We start from the raw sequence: 16,438 nt of genomic DNA on the forward strand, positions 1-16,438 counted from the left end.
TATCATAAAGTTCCCAAATGAGGTGCTTACATCCACAAGTCACGTTGGTTTTTTATTGCATTTGTTCATCCACTCCCTTATTTGGGAAAAAGGTTCATCATTCAAAAGAGGTCATTCACACCACTGACACTGCGGTCCTTGCTGAAGCTGTACAGCATTACAGACAAGCTATATGGATCAGGACTTCAAACCCTAATAAAATGTCCTAAGTCCAACATTTAAATACTTAGGTTTGATACTTATACAAGCATAGGATTATCATACTGACCTTCTTTGTAAAGTGCCTTGAGGCCTATATACAAAAATGCTACAAAAGCACTAAGTACTGGGTTCCTCCCAGGAAAAGGTGGGTGCTGAGACTTAACCGCATTCAGCCTTTCTCCAATTTACAGTTTTAGAACTCAACTGAGGGGTGCACTTTAAAAATGTCATGACAACAAAATATGTTAATAACTATTAACGACTAACAGATCTGGAAATCACAGCTCCTACTACACTGCAAGTATACTGTATTTAACTGGCCCATCTTTCTGTGGGAATCAGATCACAACAAATTATTTTTAGCATTCACAGATGCTGATTTTATATGAGGATTAAAGAGATTATGAAAAAGCAGCTTTCAGATATTTTGCTGTATAGATATTTGTAATGCCATTACAATGTAAAATACTTTGCATAGTGCCTTCTAACTGGATACGTAAAAGCACTTTTTAAGCATTAATAAACAGTAGCAAATTTGTTACAGTTACTTTTTTCCTACATAAAAAAGTAACAGAGGCAATGAGAAGGAAAGTTGTCATCAAGTGAATCAGTGACAGGTCTTGGAATAAAACCTCAATGTCTTTCACTACTCACTCTGAAATATTTCAGTTGAGTAAAATGCAGAATAATGCCTCAAAATGTTTCATTAAAAAAATATGCTCTGTTTCCAGAGGTCCAGCTAGAGCAAGGACAATGGCATATTTTGGGGAGGGCAAAGGCCCGATCCACGTGGATAACGTGAAATGCACAGGAAATGAAAGATCCTTGGCAGATTGCATTAAGCAGGACATTGGGATGCACAACTGCCGTCACAGCGAGGATGCGGGGGTGATCTGTGACCACCTAAGCAAGAAGGCCCCTGGGAACAGCAATAAAGGTGAAGCCCCGTTGTGAGTGACAGACCGACAGGTTTCGATGGGGAACTGTCATGGTAGGAAGAGACAGATGTAAACAATCCCACCTCACAGAGGAAACAGTTATTTCAAAAGAATTCTAGAAACAAAAGTGGTGGAAGATCCTCTCTGTTTACACTGTGTGATCTTATTGCTGTGCAAAGGACTCAAAAAGATTATTCAAATCATACAGGGTATTTGTGAACCATAGTTCACGGCAGCCAGGTTTCTTAAGTTGTATGAGGGACATGAAAATGCAAAAACCTGGACAGCTACTTTCAATTTTTCAAGGTATAGCTTATCTTCAGCTGAGGACTGAGACATACGAGGTATGCCAAGCTCTGCTTGAACTTACATGAAGTATGGAAGAACCCTATAAAAAAAATCCTACGCTTGAGAAGCAAAGCACAAATGTGTAAACTGCTCCATGATCATGGTCAAAAGATCTCAGCTAAAAAGAATTTCTAAGTCTGAGAGAACTGAGTGTATTTTCCCTGAGCAAGATTTAGTTGTTAAAAATTACCATGAAACACAGAATAACCTCACTTTTTTTTTTTTTTTTTAGTTAACTCTCATTGAAGATTGGCCACTTTTCATTTTGCATTTAATGCTGTCTATATCTCCCTTTCTGGTTTAGATTCTCTTGCTTCTGTTTGTGGATTGAGGTTACTACATCGTCGACAAAAGCGAATAATTGGTGGGAAAAATTCTTTACGGTAAGTATTTGGTAAAGACAAGTAATTTTGAATATAAAGCTTCTAAGACATGTATTTGCCATAAGTGATTTGCCTAATTTATGGTTTTACTGTAGGTTTGTTGTTTTTTTTTCTTTTGGCTTGTCATGAGGTAGAAGCAGAAATATACTGAAAGCAAACTTGGCAGGAAATTAAAAAATATTCATTGATAAATACTTGCAGCTTTAGTTGAAAATCTGTAGATGCTTATGGGTTTGGTCCTTGATTGGGTTAAATTTCTTACTTTCAAAATAACCGTTTTACTTTTTTCTAAAGGGCATCTTGATATCCCAATGTCAGCTACATGAAGCTACTTACACCAAAGAAAAGGCCTGGGTATGATTCATTGCCCAAGACCCGATTTTCATTCACAAAATAAGCCTTGATGATGACACTGCTATAAAACCAGGCTTTCTGTTAACGCTTTGTTCTTAGCTTTTAATGACAAGTTTACATTTAGTTAATACAAACAGATTAACTGAATACTACTACTACTACTAAATGCTACAATAGGAAGTATAGGCTTTATTTTCGTAACAGTTCTGAGTAACCACAAAAAATATATATTCACAGAATCTTACAAAAGGGATTGTAAAAAATACACTTATAGTATCGCTACATGCCATTGGGCAACCTATGTCAAAGTACATGCACAGCATCAATCAATCCATTTAAAAAAAAAGACACTGCCTAAGTGGAGGAGCTTCAAAGAACAGTAACAAGAGGGAGCCCAGAAAAGCATTTAAATGCAGTTACACAGAGCAAAGTACGATTACTTAGCTTAGTAAAGAGACAAATGACAATAATAAACAATGCACTGTGCAGAAAAAGAAGATCAAGAATTATTGTCTCAGAATATGTGTACAAAGGACACTGGATGAAATGAAATGGTGACAAATAATGGATTGCACAATTAAGTCAGAACAGAAACTTGATCTCATAATAAATAAGCACAGGGACATTAAATGAAGCCAAAAGGTGAGAGAAATCCAATAGTATACTTAGAACTGCTTCAAAATCAAGAAGAGGAACATATGAGCAGTATCAGAGAAGGACTTGGTCACAAGAAGTCATTAAGACAAAGAACTTGACAAAGTTTGAAAAGGAACTGGATATTTATATACATACCAGCAATTATGCCATTTTGGAAAGGCATATTAAATCCCATCTTCCAACACTAAAAAGTATCTAAATTGTTTTATGCTTTATAGGAAGTAAATTCTTCCACCTTACTTTAAAACATTTGGCACTGGCAACTCTGAGATAGGAAGCTGGACTAGATGATCCTGGGCAGCTGTTGCACTCCAGCATACCTACTATTCAAGTTGACAGTAGTCAGAAAACACCTAAGTGTACTTGTTGCTTATTCTTGGATGTTGCTGTTGCTCACAGGTGCATATCTCTCCCTTGTGATTCCATATTTTGCTAATCTATTAAACTGGCAAAAAATAATCTATCCTGTCTTCATAGGCCTGCAAATATGTATCCCAGATCTACTATACAAAACAGATGATCATGGGCTGAAAAAAGGTGCTAATCTATTACTTGTGGTTTCTACAGTTGCTTTAGACCTCTTGGTTTGCCAGCTTCCCTTTTCAAACAGCTCAGAACCGACAAAGATACTAACACAGACAGGAAAGGATGCTGGGTTAAGCTTTTCAAGAAATTCCCTTCTTTCCCCTCTCCAGCTGACAGGAAATTTCTGGTTTGTTGACTTGGACGGTATTTGGCGAGGACCCCACAGAATGTATTTTTGGCACAATGAATGCAATCTGAGAAGGGAAAATTAAAATAATTGACAGTGGGAAGAAGCACTCAGAGTGCTGGATACCCAAACAATCCGTAAAGTAATCCTGACCATTGTTAAATGGAATTTTGAATGCTGCAGGAATATGAAGGTATTCTCAACTGTTACTCAATAAATAACACGGTTTACAAGCTATGTCAGTCAAAGAAACTAAATAGGATTTACATTGAAGGTAACTGACTACCTTTATTTTTCCATTGTTGTAACCTGAACGCAAGGTTTTATGCCCTCTGTAGGGGCGGCTGGCCATGGCAGGTTGCAATCCGACTGAAATCTTCTCACGGTGATGGAAGACTCTTGTGTGGTGCTACCCTAATCAGCAGCTGCTGGGTCCTCACTGCTGCACATTGCTTTAAAAGGTAGGTCTCTCTTCAATAGTGAAGTGTATTTTCAAACTACTTGGTTGTTCTGGGTAAAGGCAAAAAAATTCCAGTTCAAGCCCACTGAAAACAGTTCCAAAGAATTAGCCTTTGGTTCAAAAAAATCCTACCAACCAACCTTCTTTCCCACCAAATAAAACAAACAAAAAATCCTAATACATTGAAATCATTCTGGGTGTCATCATGCATGAGATTTATATTCATATATATTATCTAGCTTTTTAAAATGTCTTTTCCCTTTTTTGCAGAAATAGATATTCTGTTACTGAGAATTCTATTCAGTTTTTATGATATCCCCTCTCCAGTACTTTTGTCATCAGGAATTCACTGCCAATGAAGTTACTGTAACATAAAAATACTAACTTGCACAGTAAGGAAGTTGGTTTAATATTTTAAGCTTTTGACAGCAATTATTTCATTGGAATCCTTACAAAAGGTTGCACTATGGGCGGGTATAAAAGCACAGAAGAATGGCATTGCAGTTTTGAGGATATTTGCTAGAATTTGCACAAGTGGGCTGCAGAAATTTTAACTTCAGACTTTGAGCACACTAATAACTAGAGTCAGATATACTTTTACTTGAATGGAAACTGTTATCCTTGCTTAGTGCTAGATACACATCTTCTCATTTTCATGTTTCGTGAAAATAATGAAGGACTTTTCTTGGTAGTACTTCAAGATGAAATGGTCAAACGCAATAAAATTTCTGCCTACTTCTACTGATGTCCCAGTTGTTTCTGCAGAACTATGAAAGCACTCTGGTTTCTATGATCAAAATTTATAGAAAATGGCTTCCTATTCCCCTGTTCATCACCTCTATAGTGATTACTAAGGATGCAACTTAAGCTCTTGAGAAAGCCTTTGATTAAAGGCTTGAAAACAATGCAGTCCTTTCTTTTACCTTAAAGATCCTCTTCAAGGAAAGAAAAAGGGACATGACAGGAAGCCAGTTAGGTTTTCTGTGTGCAAACCAGTATCTTAGTTACCCAATTCTTTGCCTTATTAGAACGCTTTCATGAAGTTTGGTGAAACAAGTTAGTATTTGCTGTGCTGCTGCAATTGCGGTGCATTCTTACAGTACGCACTCCCCACAGAATATATTACCTGTTTTTCCCAATGGCTTGCTTACATAGCTGGGGGTCCAAGTCATTACTGAATGTGCTGCCAAAGCGTGCCCATTTTGGATACTTTGCTGAACATCCACATGATAGAGCAGTGTTACGGATGAGCAGCACGGCTGCAGCACTGTACACTATGATACTTGCAGATTAGTGCACGGGTCTGTTACAGGCCATCCTAAAACTGTTACATGTGGTCTCACAGACCAAAGTAGCATTTTGCCCCAGATGTTGCATTTAAAACTGTGAAACCTAGATCTAAGCATGCAACTCCAAACAGCCTGTAGATGCACTACTGCTTACTGTAAAAGAGAGAGGGCACCTTTAGCTCTAAGTTGACATTGGACAGACTGGGCTGAACTTCCTAGTGATCTCAGAGTGATTTTAAGGGGCTAGGTTTCCAAGAGCTATCTATAGATCAAGCGCCTTCTTCACATATTTTCCACAGATAAGAGAAAGGCCAGTATACCATTTCTCATACCCTGGAAATTGGAACAGTGCTTAAATAACAAAAGTGGTCTCATCTGTACTATCGATAAAAATTAAATACAACTTTATGCATGATGATAGGAACTGTTTGCTGGTAGTATAGCAGCATTACTGGTTTCTGCAATTTCACAGACACATAATTTAAGATCAAAAATTGTTTGAAGCTATTTTTCCTCTCATAACCCATCCATCTTATTAGCAAGTGGTTCTGACAGCTATAGAGAATTTGCAGGTTTATACATAAAAAAATACTAACTTTGGATAGTTAGAAATACAAGGCATATAAAAACAGGAAATTATAATGACCATGATGTAATTTTAGGAAGTACAGTGTTACTTGAACATTGTACTATTCTAATAATATAACTCTTATTTAAGTGCTTCTTTAGGCATTCCTGAATGCCCATGTATACTTCAACATGGTCCTGGTAATTTTGTTTTGAGAACCTGAGGCACAGTGGAACTAAATACCTAGTAAGACACCAGAAACCAAAGCAGACACCAGAATTAAAACTAATTTTTCTCAAATTCAGCATGAATGGTAACATGCATTTAGGTGTGCCTTCAACGTCAGGATATTACTTGACTGGCAGCAGGATGATATTAGCATGGTAGCTGATGACTAACCCATCCTCCAGTTGGCTGGGAAATAAACCTGACAGGAGGTGCTAAGGCCAACATCACCAGGTTGCTCTAGAACTTCAAGGCATGCCCAACCCAGCCATCCGACAGAGGGGTAATACTCTGAAAGCAACATAATTTTCCAGCTATGAAGCACTCACAGATGACTCCTCTGCCTCCACTCTTCAAGTGTGACGGCCTGCGGTGGGTTCTGTCAGAGGTGACTTTTTGGTGAGGAGGACTGGCCACCCCTGAGCTACTTTGCCTTTTTTATGTACTGAGGCTGTATTACATTTGGCAAATACCAACTACTACAGGGGAAGAAATGTAATTGTCTACAGATGAAGAAATCAGTTTAAGAAAGCCTTATGTGTGCGAGTGTGCATAGAAATATGGTAAAGCTGTGCAAAGACTGCTCATTAAGTGTCTCACTAGAAGCCTTGTAGCTATTAAAGTTTCATACCTTTGCAGGAGAAGCAGCACTTCTCATTCTATTAAATGTTTAAAATCAGTACTTTTAATTAAGATAAGCTTTTCTGGATCTCCTTTCTTCATTATTCTGCTATAAATGACCATCATCCATAACACAGAAAAACAGCAGGAACCTGTTAAAGGGAACACTGTTCCTTTTGTCAAAATCAAGGATGTAACATTAAATAGAAGCAGCAAGTTTTCTGCTATACTATCTGATATATGGCTGACAGGCACTAGTCATAAAAAACTTTCCTTCATGCCTAGGCTTACGAGTCAAAATAAACAATTAAAAATCAAGTTCCTTTGGTTATTAAATCAGTTTAGGAAGGAACTGTGGTCATTTCTCATCTAAATTACAAACACCTAATACATTAGTGACTCTGTAGTACTCTGACTTCCATGAGGTTTAAAAAAATATGAAAAAACCACACAACCTCTTCCCCCTTCAATTTGCACTAAAGATAATGGGTAGAGTATATGGTAAATCCTGTAACTCATGTTGTGAATAAGGTCTATAAACTAAAATGCAGAGGCACCCCTTGCATTTAAAAAAAATACAGAAGATTTATACCACGTAAAATTTCCTTTGTCTAGTTGAGCCAGATTTCCATTGCACCACTGATACTACGCATCTGCAAAGTACTGTGACTGTGTTTGTTTATATATACAAAACCTATACGTCAATGTACGCAGTGGTTAACTTAGATGGGCAAATATATTTTAAATGTAAAAAAGCTTTCCTAATCCAGAAACTATCAGCATAGCACTAATAGGTGATTTGCTGCACAGAGCCCGAAGTGTATCTATAAATTACAAGAGTATTTTCAGTGACCTTCTGGAAATGTTTTTGGCAGATTATGTCAGGCAAATATATATTTAATGCTAATGACCTTGTACATTTGTATACTTTCAAACATTCAAAGATCATTATCTAGCAATACATTCTAGGGTGCAGAATCCTATTTATGATAGCTTTTAAAGGTGATGAGATCAACAGTTAAAAACAATGGCTGTAGTAAAAATTATTAAACTATTTAATATTGCTTAACTGGCAAAGGAAACAGCATCATTTTACTGAACTTACTGGGCTCAAATTGCTGTATCATTGAGGTTCTTAAGTGGAACGTCATCATGCAGTTATGAAATTTGAGCAGAAAAATGTATCTGAGATGTCAGTAACAAAAACAACTCTTCCATTTATTTTAGCGTGGGTTTTGCATTTAAGTTAGAGTAATTCAAATGAAAGTAACACAAAGTCATTTTACTGCAATAGTAAGTAAAGTGCTTTCTGTATCAGCTTCCTTTTCTAAATTACTCTGAGGAAAATAGATGTTACAAAGTTGGCTAATGCATCAGCCAAGATTGTTTGTAATCTCGCCCATGCAAGAAGTGACACCAGAGAAGTACTTAGTTGGCTGTATAACCCATCCCAGTGTTACTACACTCTTTACGTTCTGAGCATTACATCTGTTCTGTAAATAGATTTTGTAAAAGTGAAATACGGTTTGATACTGTGCACCCTGACCACTCAGCTATCTGCCTCTACACTGACCTCGCCCACTTTGGAGAGGGGCACAGGAGTTGTGCTGTCAGTGTGTACAACATTTTATAGCTGGGTGTTTTATTCCTCTGTTCCAAGAGTTTCACAGGGGACCAATGAATTGATTAGCTTATACAATAAAATGAGCTACCAGGATCTGTCAGTTTGGTTTTCACAGTGTATTCAAACTGCCTTATATACCATAGTAGCATGCTTTCTGTCAAACAATCAACATCGTGGGTACTTCCATGAAAAAGATGGCCAAAGCGATCAATACACTTGCCCTTGATTTGGTAGTTTCTCTTGCTGCAACCAATTCGGAAATCTTTAAACTGTAGTTCTAGGAAATACACTACTCTGGAGTGATATAAAAAGAACAAGTATAGGTTAGAAGGTGATAGAACACTGTAGGGTATTTTCTGCACATGTATTACAAATTTCCTGTTGAAGGCTGTGAGGGAAAGGGAGAAGTCAAAGGAAAAATATTTAGGTTAGCTTAACCAGATTTTTAAATAAATAAATGTACCCAACAGTACTCCCTTGTTTGCATTTTCCTGAGAAGGGATGTGTGTCCTGTAATCCAAAAATCTCCAAAGGCATGCACAGAAAATTGTTGTTTCAGCCACATTAATCATCTCTAAGGTATTTACCATTTAGTCTATGATGTGAAAAGAAATGGGGTCATATTAGATGTAAAACAAGTCTAAGATTTACAGGCCTTCTGTCACTTTGACAATAGGTGCTTGTGATGCACATATGCTTTGTTTTCCTTATTATAACTTCAGTTAACTTAAGATGTTTTTATCAAGTTATCTAAGCCTCTAGAATTTCTCAACCATCCTACAAAGCAAGCTTGAACACTGTTTGCATTTCAGTAATTATTTGCAGCATCACAGTGATGTTAGTACTGAGGTTTTCATTATAATTACTGGCAGTTTGTGTTATCCTTATGAAATACATTTATAACGCAGATGCTGCTTGCACCTTTGAGATATGTGCCAGTCATGGCAGATGGCCACAAGAAACCTTGCTTGTGAAAATACACAAAAAAGGAACATAGTCCAACCTTAAACTTCAGGAAAAGTTTTTTTCATATTCTTTAAGACACACTTGAACGTCAATCTAAACATTTGAGAAAGCAATTTTGCTCTTTAAAAACCCTTTTGGTATCAGTATTTATATGAGTAATAAAGACACTCCTCAAATCTGTTTGCTTGCTCAGGATCTGACTCTGCATGAACCGGCCCTATTTGTTTTCACCTCAAACTTAGGTATGGCAACAACACTCGGAACTATGCTGTGCGAGTTGGAGACTATCACACACTGGTACCAGAAGAGTACGAGGAAGAAATTGGAGTCCAACAGATTGTGGTGCATAAAGAGTACAGGCCTGACAGCAGCGACTATGACATTGCATTAGTGAGGCTACAGGGGCCAGAGGAACAGTGTGCCAGATTTAGTACCCATGTCTTACCTGCTTGTTTGCCATTAAGGAGAGAGAGACCACAGAAAACTGCTCCCAACTGTTATATCACTGGATGGGGTGACACAGGTAAAAATGTTTTAATGACTTCCACCCACTGATCTCGTTACCTGAGGCTGCTTATTTAAAAAAAAAAAAAAATCTCAAATACTTAAAATAAGAAAATGCCCAAATTGGAACAATTTTACTCCTTTTACATAGGGGAATATTTTCTCTCCTGATCCTTAAACAGGAATGACAACGCTTTGTTTACTGAATTTAGTTTGTGTTTGAAAAGTGGCAATTAACCATGCCACTCTGAATCACAGAACCAGTCAGTAAAATGGCCTCATTAAGATTGACAAGCATGAATGAAAAGCTTATTTCTTGCCAGGCACACCCTGTGCAGCAGCTTATCACTCCCTGCCTCAGAACATAACTAACAGCTCTAATATATTTAAGGTTTTTAAGGTAAGTACAATGAATATTTTAGAAAAGTTAGTTAAATACTTCAATAGAAAAATGGATAGAAAATACAGACCTAATAGAATTTCAAATGACATTTTTAGTCTCCCTTGTTACCACTAACATTTTCAATCAGCAGTTAGATTTAAATAAGAGAACATCTTGCCAAAGTTTACGAGAGCCACAATGCAATCTGCAATCCAGGCTTCTGGAACAAACTAGTCACTTTTTAAATCAGTACAAGATTCTTCCTCTTCAAAGGTCTTTGTCCTTTAAATGTTTAACAAATTAATAACCGTGTTTTACTTTCATGTTTTTATGGTGCTGAATACAGTGCAAGACAGCAACCACACTTGAGCCTTTGTTCCACTGACTCATTCAAACTGGCAAGGAGACAAGGCGGCAAGGCGAAATATCAGTTCTTCCTCCTTACATGCATTAATCTGTGTGCACAGATGTCTGGGTCACTGTGCTACAATAAAGAAGATAGACTTGTAGGGTGGGTTTTTTGCTAAAAACAATTGCTAATTCATTGCCAACCTCTATCTAGCTTTTTACACAATTCACTGAAAGTTCTGCAATACTGTTAACTTAGGACATCTATTTAAGGAAACATTAATGAGTGCAATAATCGGCTTTAATTACGGTATGAAATTACATCATTACAGTACTTCAGTTGATATTTCACACTTACTATATGAATCATAATTACTTTACAAGCATTAAGATTTTACTTAAAAAAAACCCCAACACTGGCTTTAATTTCTCATGTTTCCAACTGAAAAAAGTGGTGAAAGCTATAGAAAAAAACCCAAATTATTTAAATCTTGACATTTTATAAGCAGAACAGTGCTTATACAATGCAGGAATCACTACAGACAAAGAAAACCAAAGGACAGGTTCTGGTCACCCCCACAAAATGAAGATTCCTTTTGGTCAGGAGTGCTATTAGTACTCTGGTACATAGAAGTTACCAGGATTGTACAAGATTCAAGTGACACTGCCGATCTCTACCAGAATACGCTTGTTCTCTGCAAGGTTAGCTCCTCAGTTGAGGGGACAAGCAAGCTTGTGTGTGCTTAGAGGGCATAAGCACGACGGGTGCCTGGATGCTGTACTTGGAAGCCAATAGAGGATGCAGCACCTGTCAGGCTGAGCTAGACTAGATTTGAACTGGTGACCTAGAAATGAAGTGTTTCTACAGCTTTAGTCTCCACTGCTCAAGATTCCCAAAAATAGCTTCCCCATTTAAGTATTAAGGCATATATTCTTGTAGAAGACACAGAGTATGTTTGGAACAAAACTAACTCCAGCCTTGGAAAGATCCATTGAATACAAGGAATAAAGCTACATCCTAAATGTATCTTTAAAAAAAAAAAAAATCTACATTCCATATTTACAATATCTATATAGTATTTTAGTATTATATTTAATGCACAGTATATTTGTTCAGTATTTAGTTTTATTTTCAGTCATTTAATGACAAAACAACGTGAATGACTGACAGCAAAAATCGGATTAAATCACATTTCTATTTCCAAGACCGATCACCATGATGAGAAAATAATTTGGGTCCTCTTTTCAGGAAGAGCTTATTCAAGAACATTACAGCAGGCTGCCATCCCCTTACTTCCCAAGAGGGTATGTGAAGAGCGTTACAAAAGAAGATTCACGGGAAGAATGCTCTGTGCTGGAAATGTCCAGGAACAGAAACGTGTTGATAGCTGTCAAGGGGACAGTGGTGGACCACTGATGTGTGAACGTCCAGGGGAAAGCTGGGCTGTGTATGGTGTGACCTCCTGGGGCTATGGCTGTGGAGTGAAAGATTCTCCAGGTGTCTACACAAAAGTATCATCTTTTGTACCCTGGATAAAAAGTGTGACCAAACTATGAATGTCCGTAATGCAAACCAAACTTTATTAACAAAGCTTGAGGCAGGACAACTTGAACAGCACAGACAGTGCACAGCTGGGGCCCACAGTGAAGGGAAACAGACACATTTTCCTGATCCATGTGTTTTTGTTAAACCCAAGCTGTATACACACAACCTTTCCTATCCAAACAAAATCCCTCTGTGTTAAGGAAGTGTTTATATATATATATATATATTGCACAAACAAGTTACCATGTATCTAAGATAAGGGAAAAGTGATAGCAAGCTCACGGTAACATTGGAGCAGGACAGCTGGAAAGTTCACTATGAGATTCACTGCCACCAGAAGACTGTATTAGCTACTATGCTCCAAGCTTCTCTAGAATTAATTACAGATCTCAAAGTTAATCTTCAGCCTAGTTTATTTGATCAGTTCTTGACTGTTTTCCTATGATCTTACACTCAGTCCTCTAATTTTGACTCATGTTTCATTAGCTAATGAGAGCATTAGCAGGTTGATACTTGGTAAGTAATTCTGAGTATGTATTAAATGTTAGAACGAAAATATTTGTCAATAATCAGATCCCCAGCTATTCTGATAAATGTTCTCACAGCTTAATGTGCATAAAGTACATTCCTAAGTAAAACAGGTAGTACACTTGAAGTTAGTTTCCCTGCAAACATCCTACACAGCTGCAAGAGCTAGATCAAAATAAATGACCTCTTATTTTCTTTCCTCTAGATAAATATCATTTGTCTTCTCTCTGAAATTCATCATTTTTAGTACACACAGCATTTCAGAGAGAATTTACTTTTCATATTTACCACTAGCTGTCAGTATGGTATCAGACTAACAGAAAAACATCCCAATCCTCTCATTGCTGGTTTTGGAGGGGCTTTACTCAAGTAACACTAAGAACCCCTGTCAATCCCACAAGAGAAAGTTATAAGTACATACAATGCAAATACTGGAGATGTTGAGCCAAAACCTGAGAAGGTCTATAAAGTCTTAAACTACTATTTTCTACACGATAATATTTGGATAACTCTCTCTTGCTTAGTTGCAACACTGGTTCAGACTTGTCTTACAGGAAAGGTGAGAGTTAGATAGTTTTCAGTGACTTCTGAAGTACTTGCACACCTCGATTCCATTTAATTCCTTTTACAAATACTGTTCCCCATGCTATGAAAACCTTAATGGTTTATTATAAAAACACACTGACAAAAAGTTACTCTTGATGTACAAGACAAATATAAACCAACTTACTACCCTTTTAGAAAGGGCCACCCCATTGAACTTTACACAGAACACAGGAAATAGTCACCACCTTAGTGCAATACTAACAGGTATCAGTCTTCAAAATACCTGCAACTAACTACAGTCAAGAGCAAGACAGGAAAGTTCAGTGCTACCTCTACCATCCCTGTTGATGGCCATTCTGACGCTCTGCAAGTGTGCCCTACGTGTTAAATTAACATGCTTCTTAAAAGGACAAAACAAAAGCTCTGTGGGCCATGAAATGCTCCAGTGTGACAAGTGTGGCAGATGTGTGTCACCACATAGTGACTGTGCAAACTGTGACTGCCAGTGACTGTTTTCCTGTTTCCTATCCCCAAACACTCTGGCTTACAACAGTGTTATGTGACCTTTTGTGAACAAAGTGGGATGCTTGTATTCATGCTGTAAGTGGGCAATCATTTCTGTACGGTTCTATGTCTCTCCGGTGTTGCAACAAATATCCAAGACAACTCAATTTGCATACAAAAGTGGCAATGATATTGCAGAAGCCCATGTGATTGAAGACTTGGCCCTTAATTTCCCTCTGATCTCAAACTTAGTTTTCAAGGGTCATGACTAGTTTAAATATCTTGTTTGAACTGGTGCTAAACTAGTACACGTGGTGCTTTAATACATTTTAGTTTTCTGTAATTCCACACTATTTGAAATAGTTTTAAATATTTTATTTAAAAATGTCAAAAATCATACTACTGTGATGACCTACTGTTAGACCTATGTGAAACACTCTGCTGGTGAACTTTAAAAACATTTACATTTTTACTTATACAGAGCCCTTTTAATTAAAGGAAAGGGGAAGTAAATCTATCAAAATGTATCTACTTGTACCATCAAGGCTTTGCTATACAAGACCCATTATTTTGAGACTTCTGGTGAAGTAGGCTATATAGTGCAATACATGCTTTGTGTACAGGGGAATTAATTTTCTTTTAGGAGTTGCACCACATTGCTACTTGGGGGGGGGACAGGATCAAGTCTGCATATTAAATGTAGTAAACATTTAGATTTAGTACAGTAGTTCATTAGTTTTGCTCTTTTAATAGGATGCTTTATTAGATTTTAAAATGTTGCACTACTGTTTTCATGCAGAGAGCATGCCTTTTCAGTTTCTAACATAAAATGAAATTCTCTTATGTTATGCCATTCTAATTTTTGTTCAATGAGCCTGATGATGTAAATGTATACAATAAAAACTGCCACACTGACTGTAAGTTTTATATATTGTGGATAATGTACAAGCAGATGCTGCAGGAACATCAGCTGGGTAAGCTTCACGTGAGCTTTCTTAAGTTAAAAAGGGTGCTCTTGAAAATATTTTCTTCAAAGCATATAAGCTTTGGGCCATTTTCTCAGAGATGGAATTTGTTCTGTATGATGGAATTCCTAGTGCTTTGTGTCCTTTAACTTAGACCAGTTAGGTTGTCATAATGAAGTTTATCCTACACTCTTAAAACTGCTTAAGAATTTTTTGACCCTTGGTGCTCTGCTCTTTGTTCAACATTTTAAGACATACAAGGTTGTAGAAATAAACCCTGCTCTTCAGCCTACACTAAGGGTTTTTTCTATTAAGCAGGTGGGTCACAGTGTTAATGGTGGCATAAACTAAGAAAACATTTGGCACTGCTATTACCAGATTAGATGACCGTTTTAAATACTGATGTGTAATCCATCCATGTTCCCCAACATTGTGACAGTTTATAGTTAGATGCAGTCCCCCTGAACCTCCCAAGTTTTTGTCTGTTTTCCAGAGAATATACAGACAAATAAAATAAACAGAAGAAGCATTACTGTAACTGACACACAAAGCCTATTTAACATGCATTTATCTCAACCCTGTACAACTTCCCAAAGGAAAGGGGCACTTATCTGTAAGCCACAGATAAACCAAGATCCCATTTTATGATCATTATATGGAGACTATCTATAACCTCAGCTGCCTTATTTCCAGAAAAATTCACAGCACTGTAATAAGCTTATATTTAACAAAATGTCAGTCCTGAATCAATGTTGTCCATCCTTTTAAATGTTATTGCACGTATTTCATGCTTTCAAGTGCTAGAATATTTAAACTCAAGAACATTTTAATGCTGTTACAATTTCAGAGTGGCGATTGCAGAACATAACGTACAAAAAGGCTAAAACAACTAGGCTCAAGTAGCAGATCCCAGTAGAAGAAACCACCCAAAAAACAAGAAGTTTGTGGTATCAGGAAAGAAAAATGTGAGTGTGCTCCAAGCTCCTGGGTAACAGCAAATGCAGTCAACTGAGGTAGATGAGACCAGACCTACCTCATACACATTAGATACCTGCTCACATGCAGTAGTTCCTGTTCCATTTATTTACCATGGAACACAGAAACTGACCATGTAACTTCCTGCAAATGCAACACCAATCAACCACAAACAGGGAAAAGATGACTTAACAGTTTAGAAAGAACTATTTACCTTTGTAGCAATGTAAAGGAAAAAAAAACCTGGGATGGGTGAAAGTTGGAGAGGTGTGAGACACTGGATGTAACTGCAGATGGATGAAGGTGGAGAAAAATAAGGAACAACTATAGGAGTAAGAGCTAAGATGCAGTAGGAATAGATTGGAAAGATAGAAAAACAGTTGTTTGGGAAATGGCAATTAAATGTTAAGACAAATCATGAGAAACAAGCCATTGTAAGCCACACGGAAATGAAAAAGCCACCTCTTGTGAGAATACCTCTATTGTTCTCAAGTAATGAGGGAAAGCAGATTTCACTACCCTCTGTGCATGTGACTGGATGTTCATGGAACACTTCAGTCACAGGAAAGGCTATGTAACCTCACTGAGCACTCAAAACTACTAAGAGATACTGACACCGAACAATATAGTTCATACTTTTGTATTTGACCATAATCTTGAAAATTAGTTTTTCCTTCTTGATTCAAACCCATTGTTTTATGTTACCAAGTTCTAAATATTTGATGAACTCAAAATTGAGTGTTCACAAATCTAACCCACAGGCCAGATCAAGCCACCAGGCCAATTTATCCAGG

At 37.2% G+C, this 16,438-nt stretch overlaps 2 protein-coding genes across 3 annotated transcripts in view; one reads left to right on the forward strand and one right to left on the reverse strand.

The window, feature by feature from the left end:
- Positions 1–14,620, forward strand: part of PRSS12 (serine protease 12) — a 43,578-nt gene extending 28,958 nt beyond the window's left edge. The window contains exons 9-13 of one of the 2 annotated variants that reach the window (XM_054823700.1): positions 933–1,138; positions 1,792–1,870; positions 3,914–4,054; positions 9,589–9,869; positions 11,830–14,620. In XM_054823700.1, coding sequence (XP_054679675.1) covers positions 933–1,138; positions 1,792–1,870; positions 3,914–4,054; positions 9,589–9,869; positions 11,830–12,137 — 1,015 coding nt within the window. In that variant the 3' untranslated portion in view covers positions 12,138–14,620. The remainder of the gene's footprint in view (positions 1–932; positions 1,139–1,791; positions 1,871–3,913; positions 4,055–9,588; positions 9,870–11,829) is intronic. The other variant, XM_054823701.1, reaches the window with a different exon arrangement.
- METTL14 (methyltransferase 14, N6-adenosine-methyltransferase subunit) overlaps positions 1–16,438 on the reverse strand; it is an 86,246-nt gene that overhangs the window by 66,377 nt on the left and 3,431 nt on the right. The window lies entirely within an intron of this gene.

This window comes from Grus americana, chromosome 4 (genome assembly GCF_028858705.1).
Source record: "Grus americana isolate bGruAme1 chromosome 4, bGruAme1.mat, whole genome shotgun sequence".
In the NCBI taxonomy this organism is placed as follows: domain Eukaryota; kingdom Metazoa; phylum Chordata; class Aves; order Gruiformes; family Gruidae; genus Grus; species Grus americana.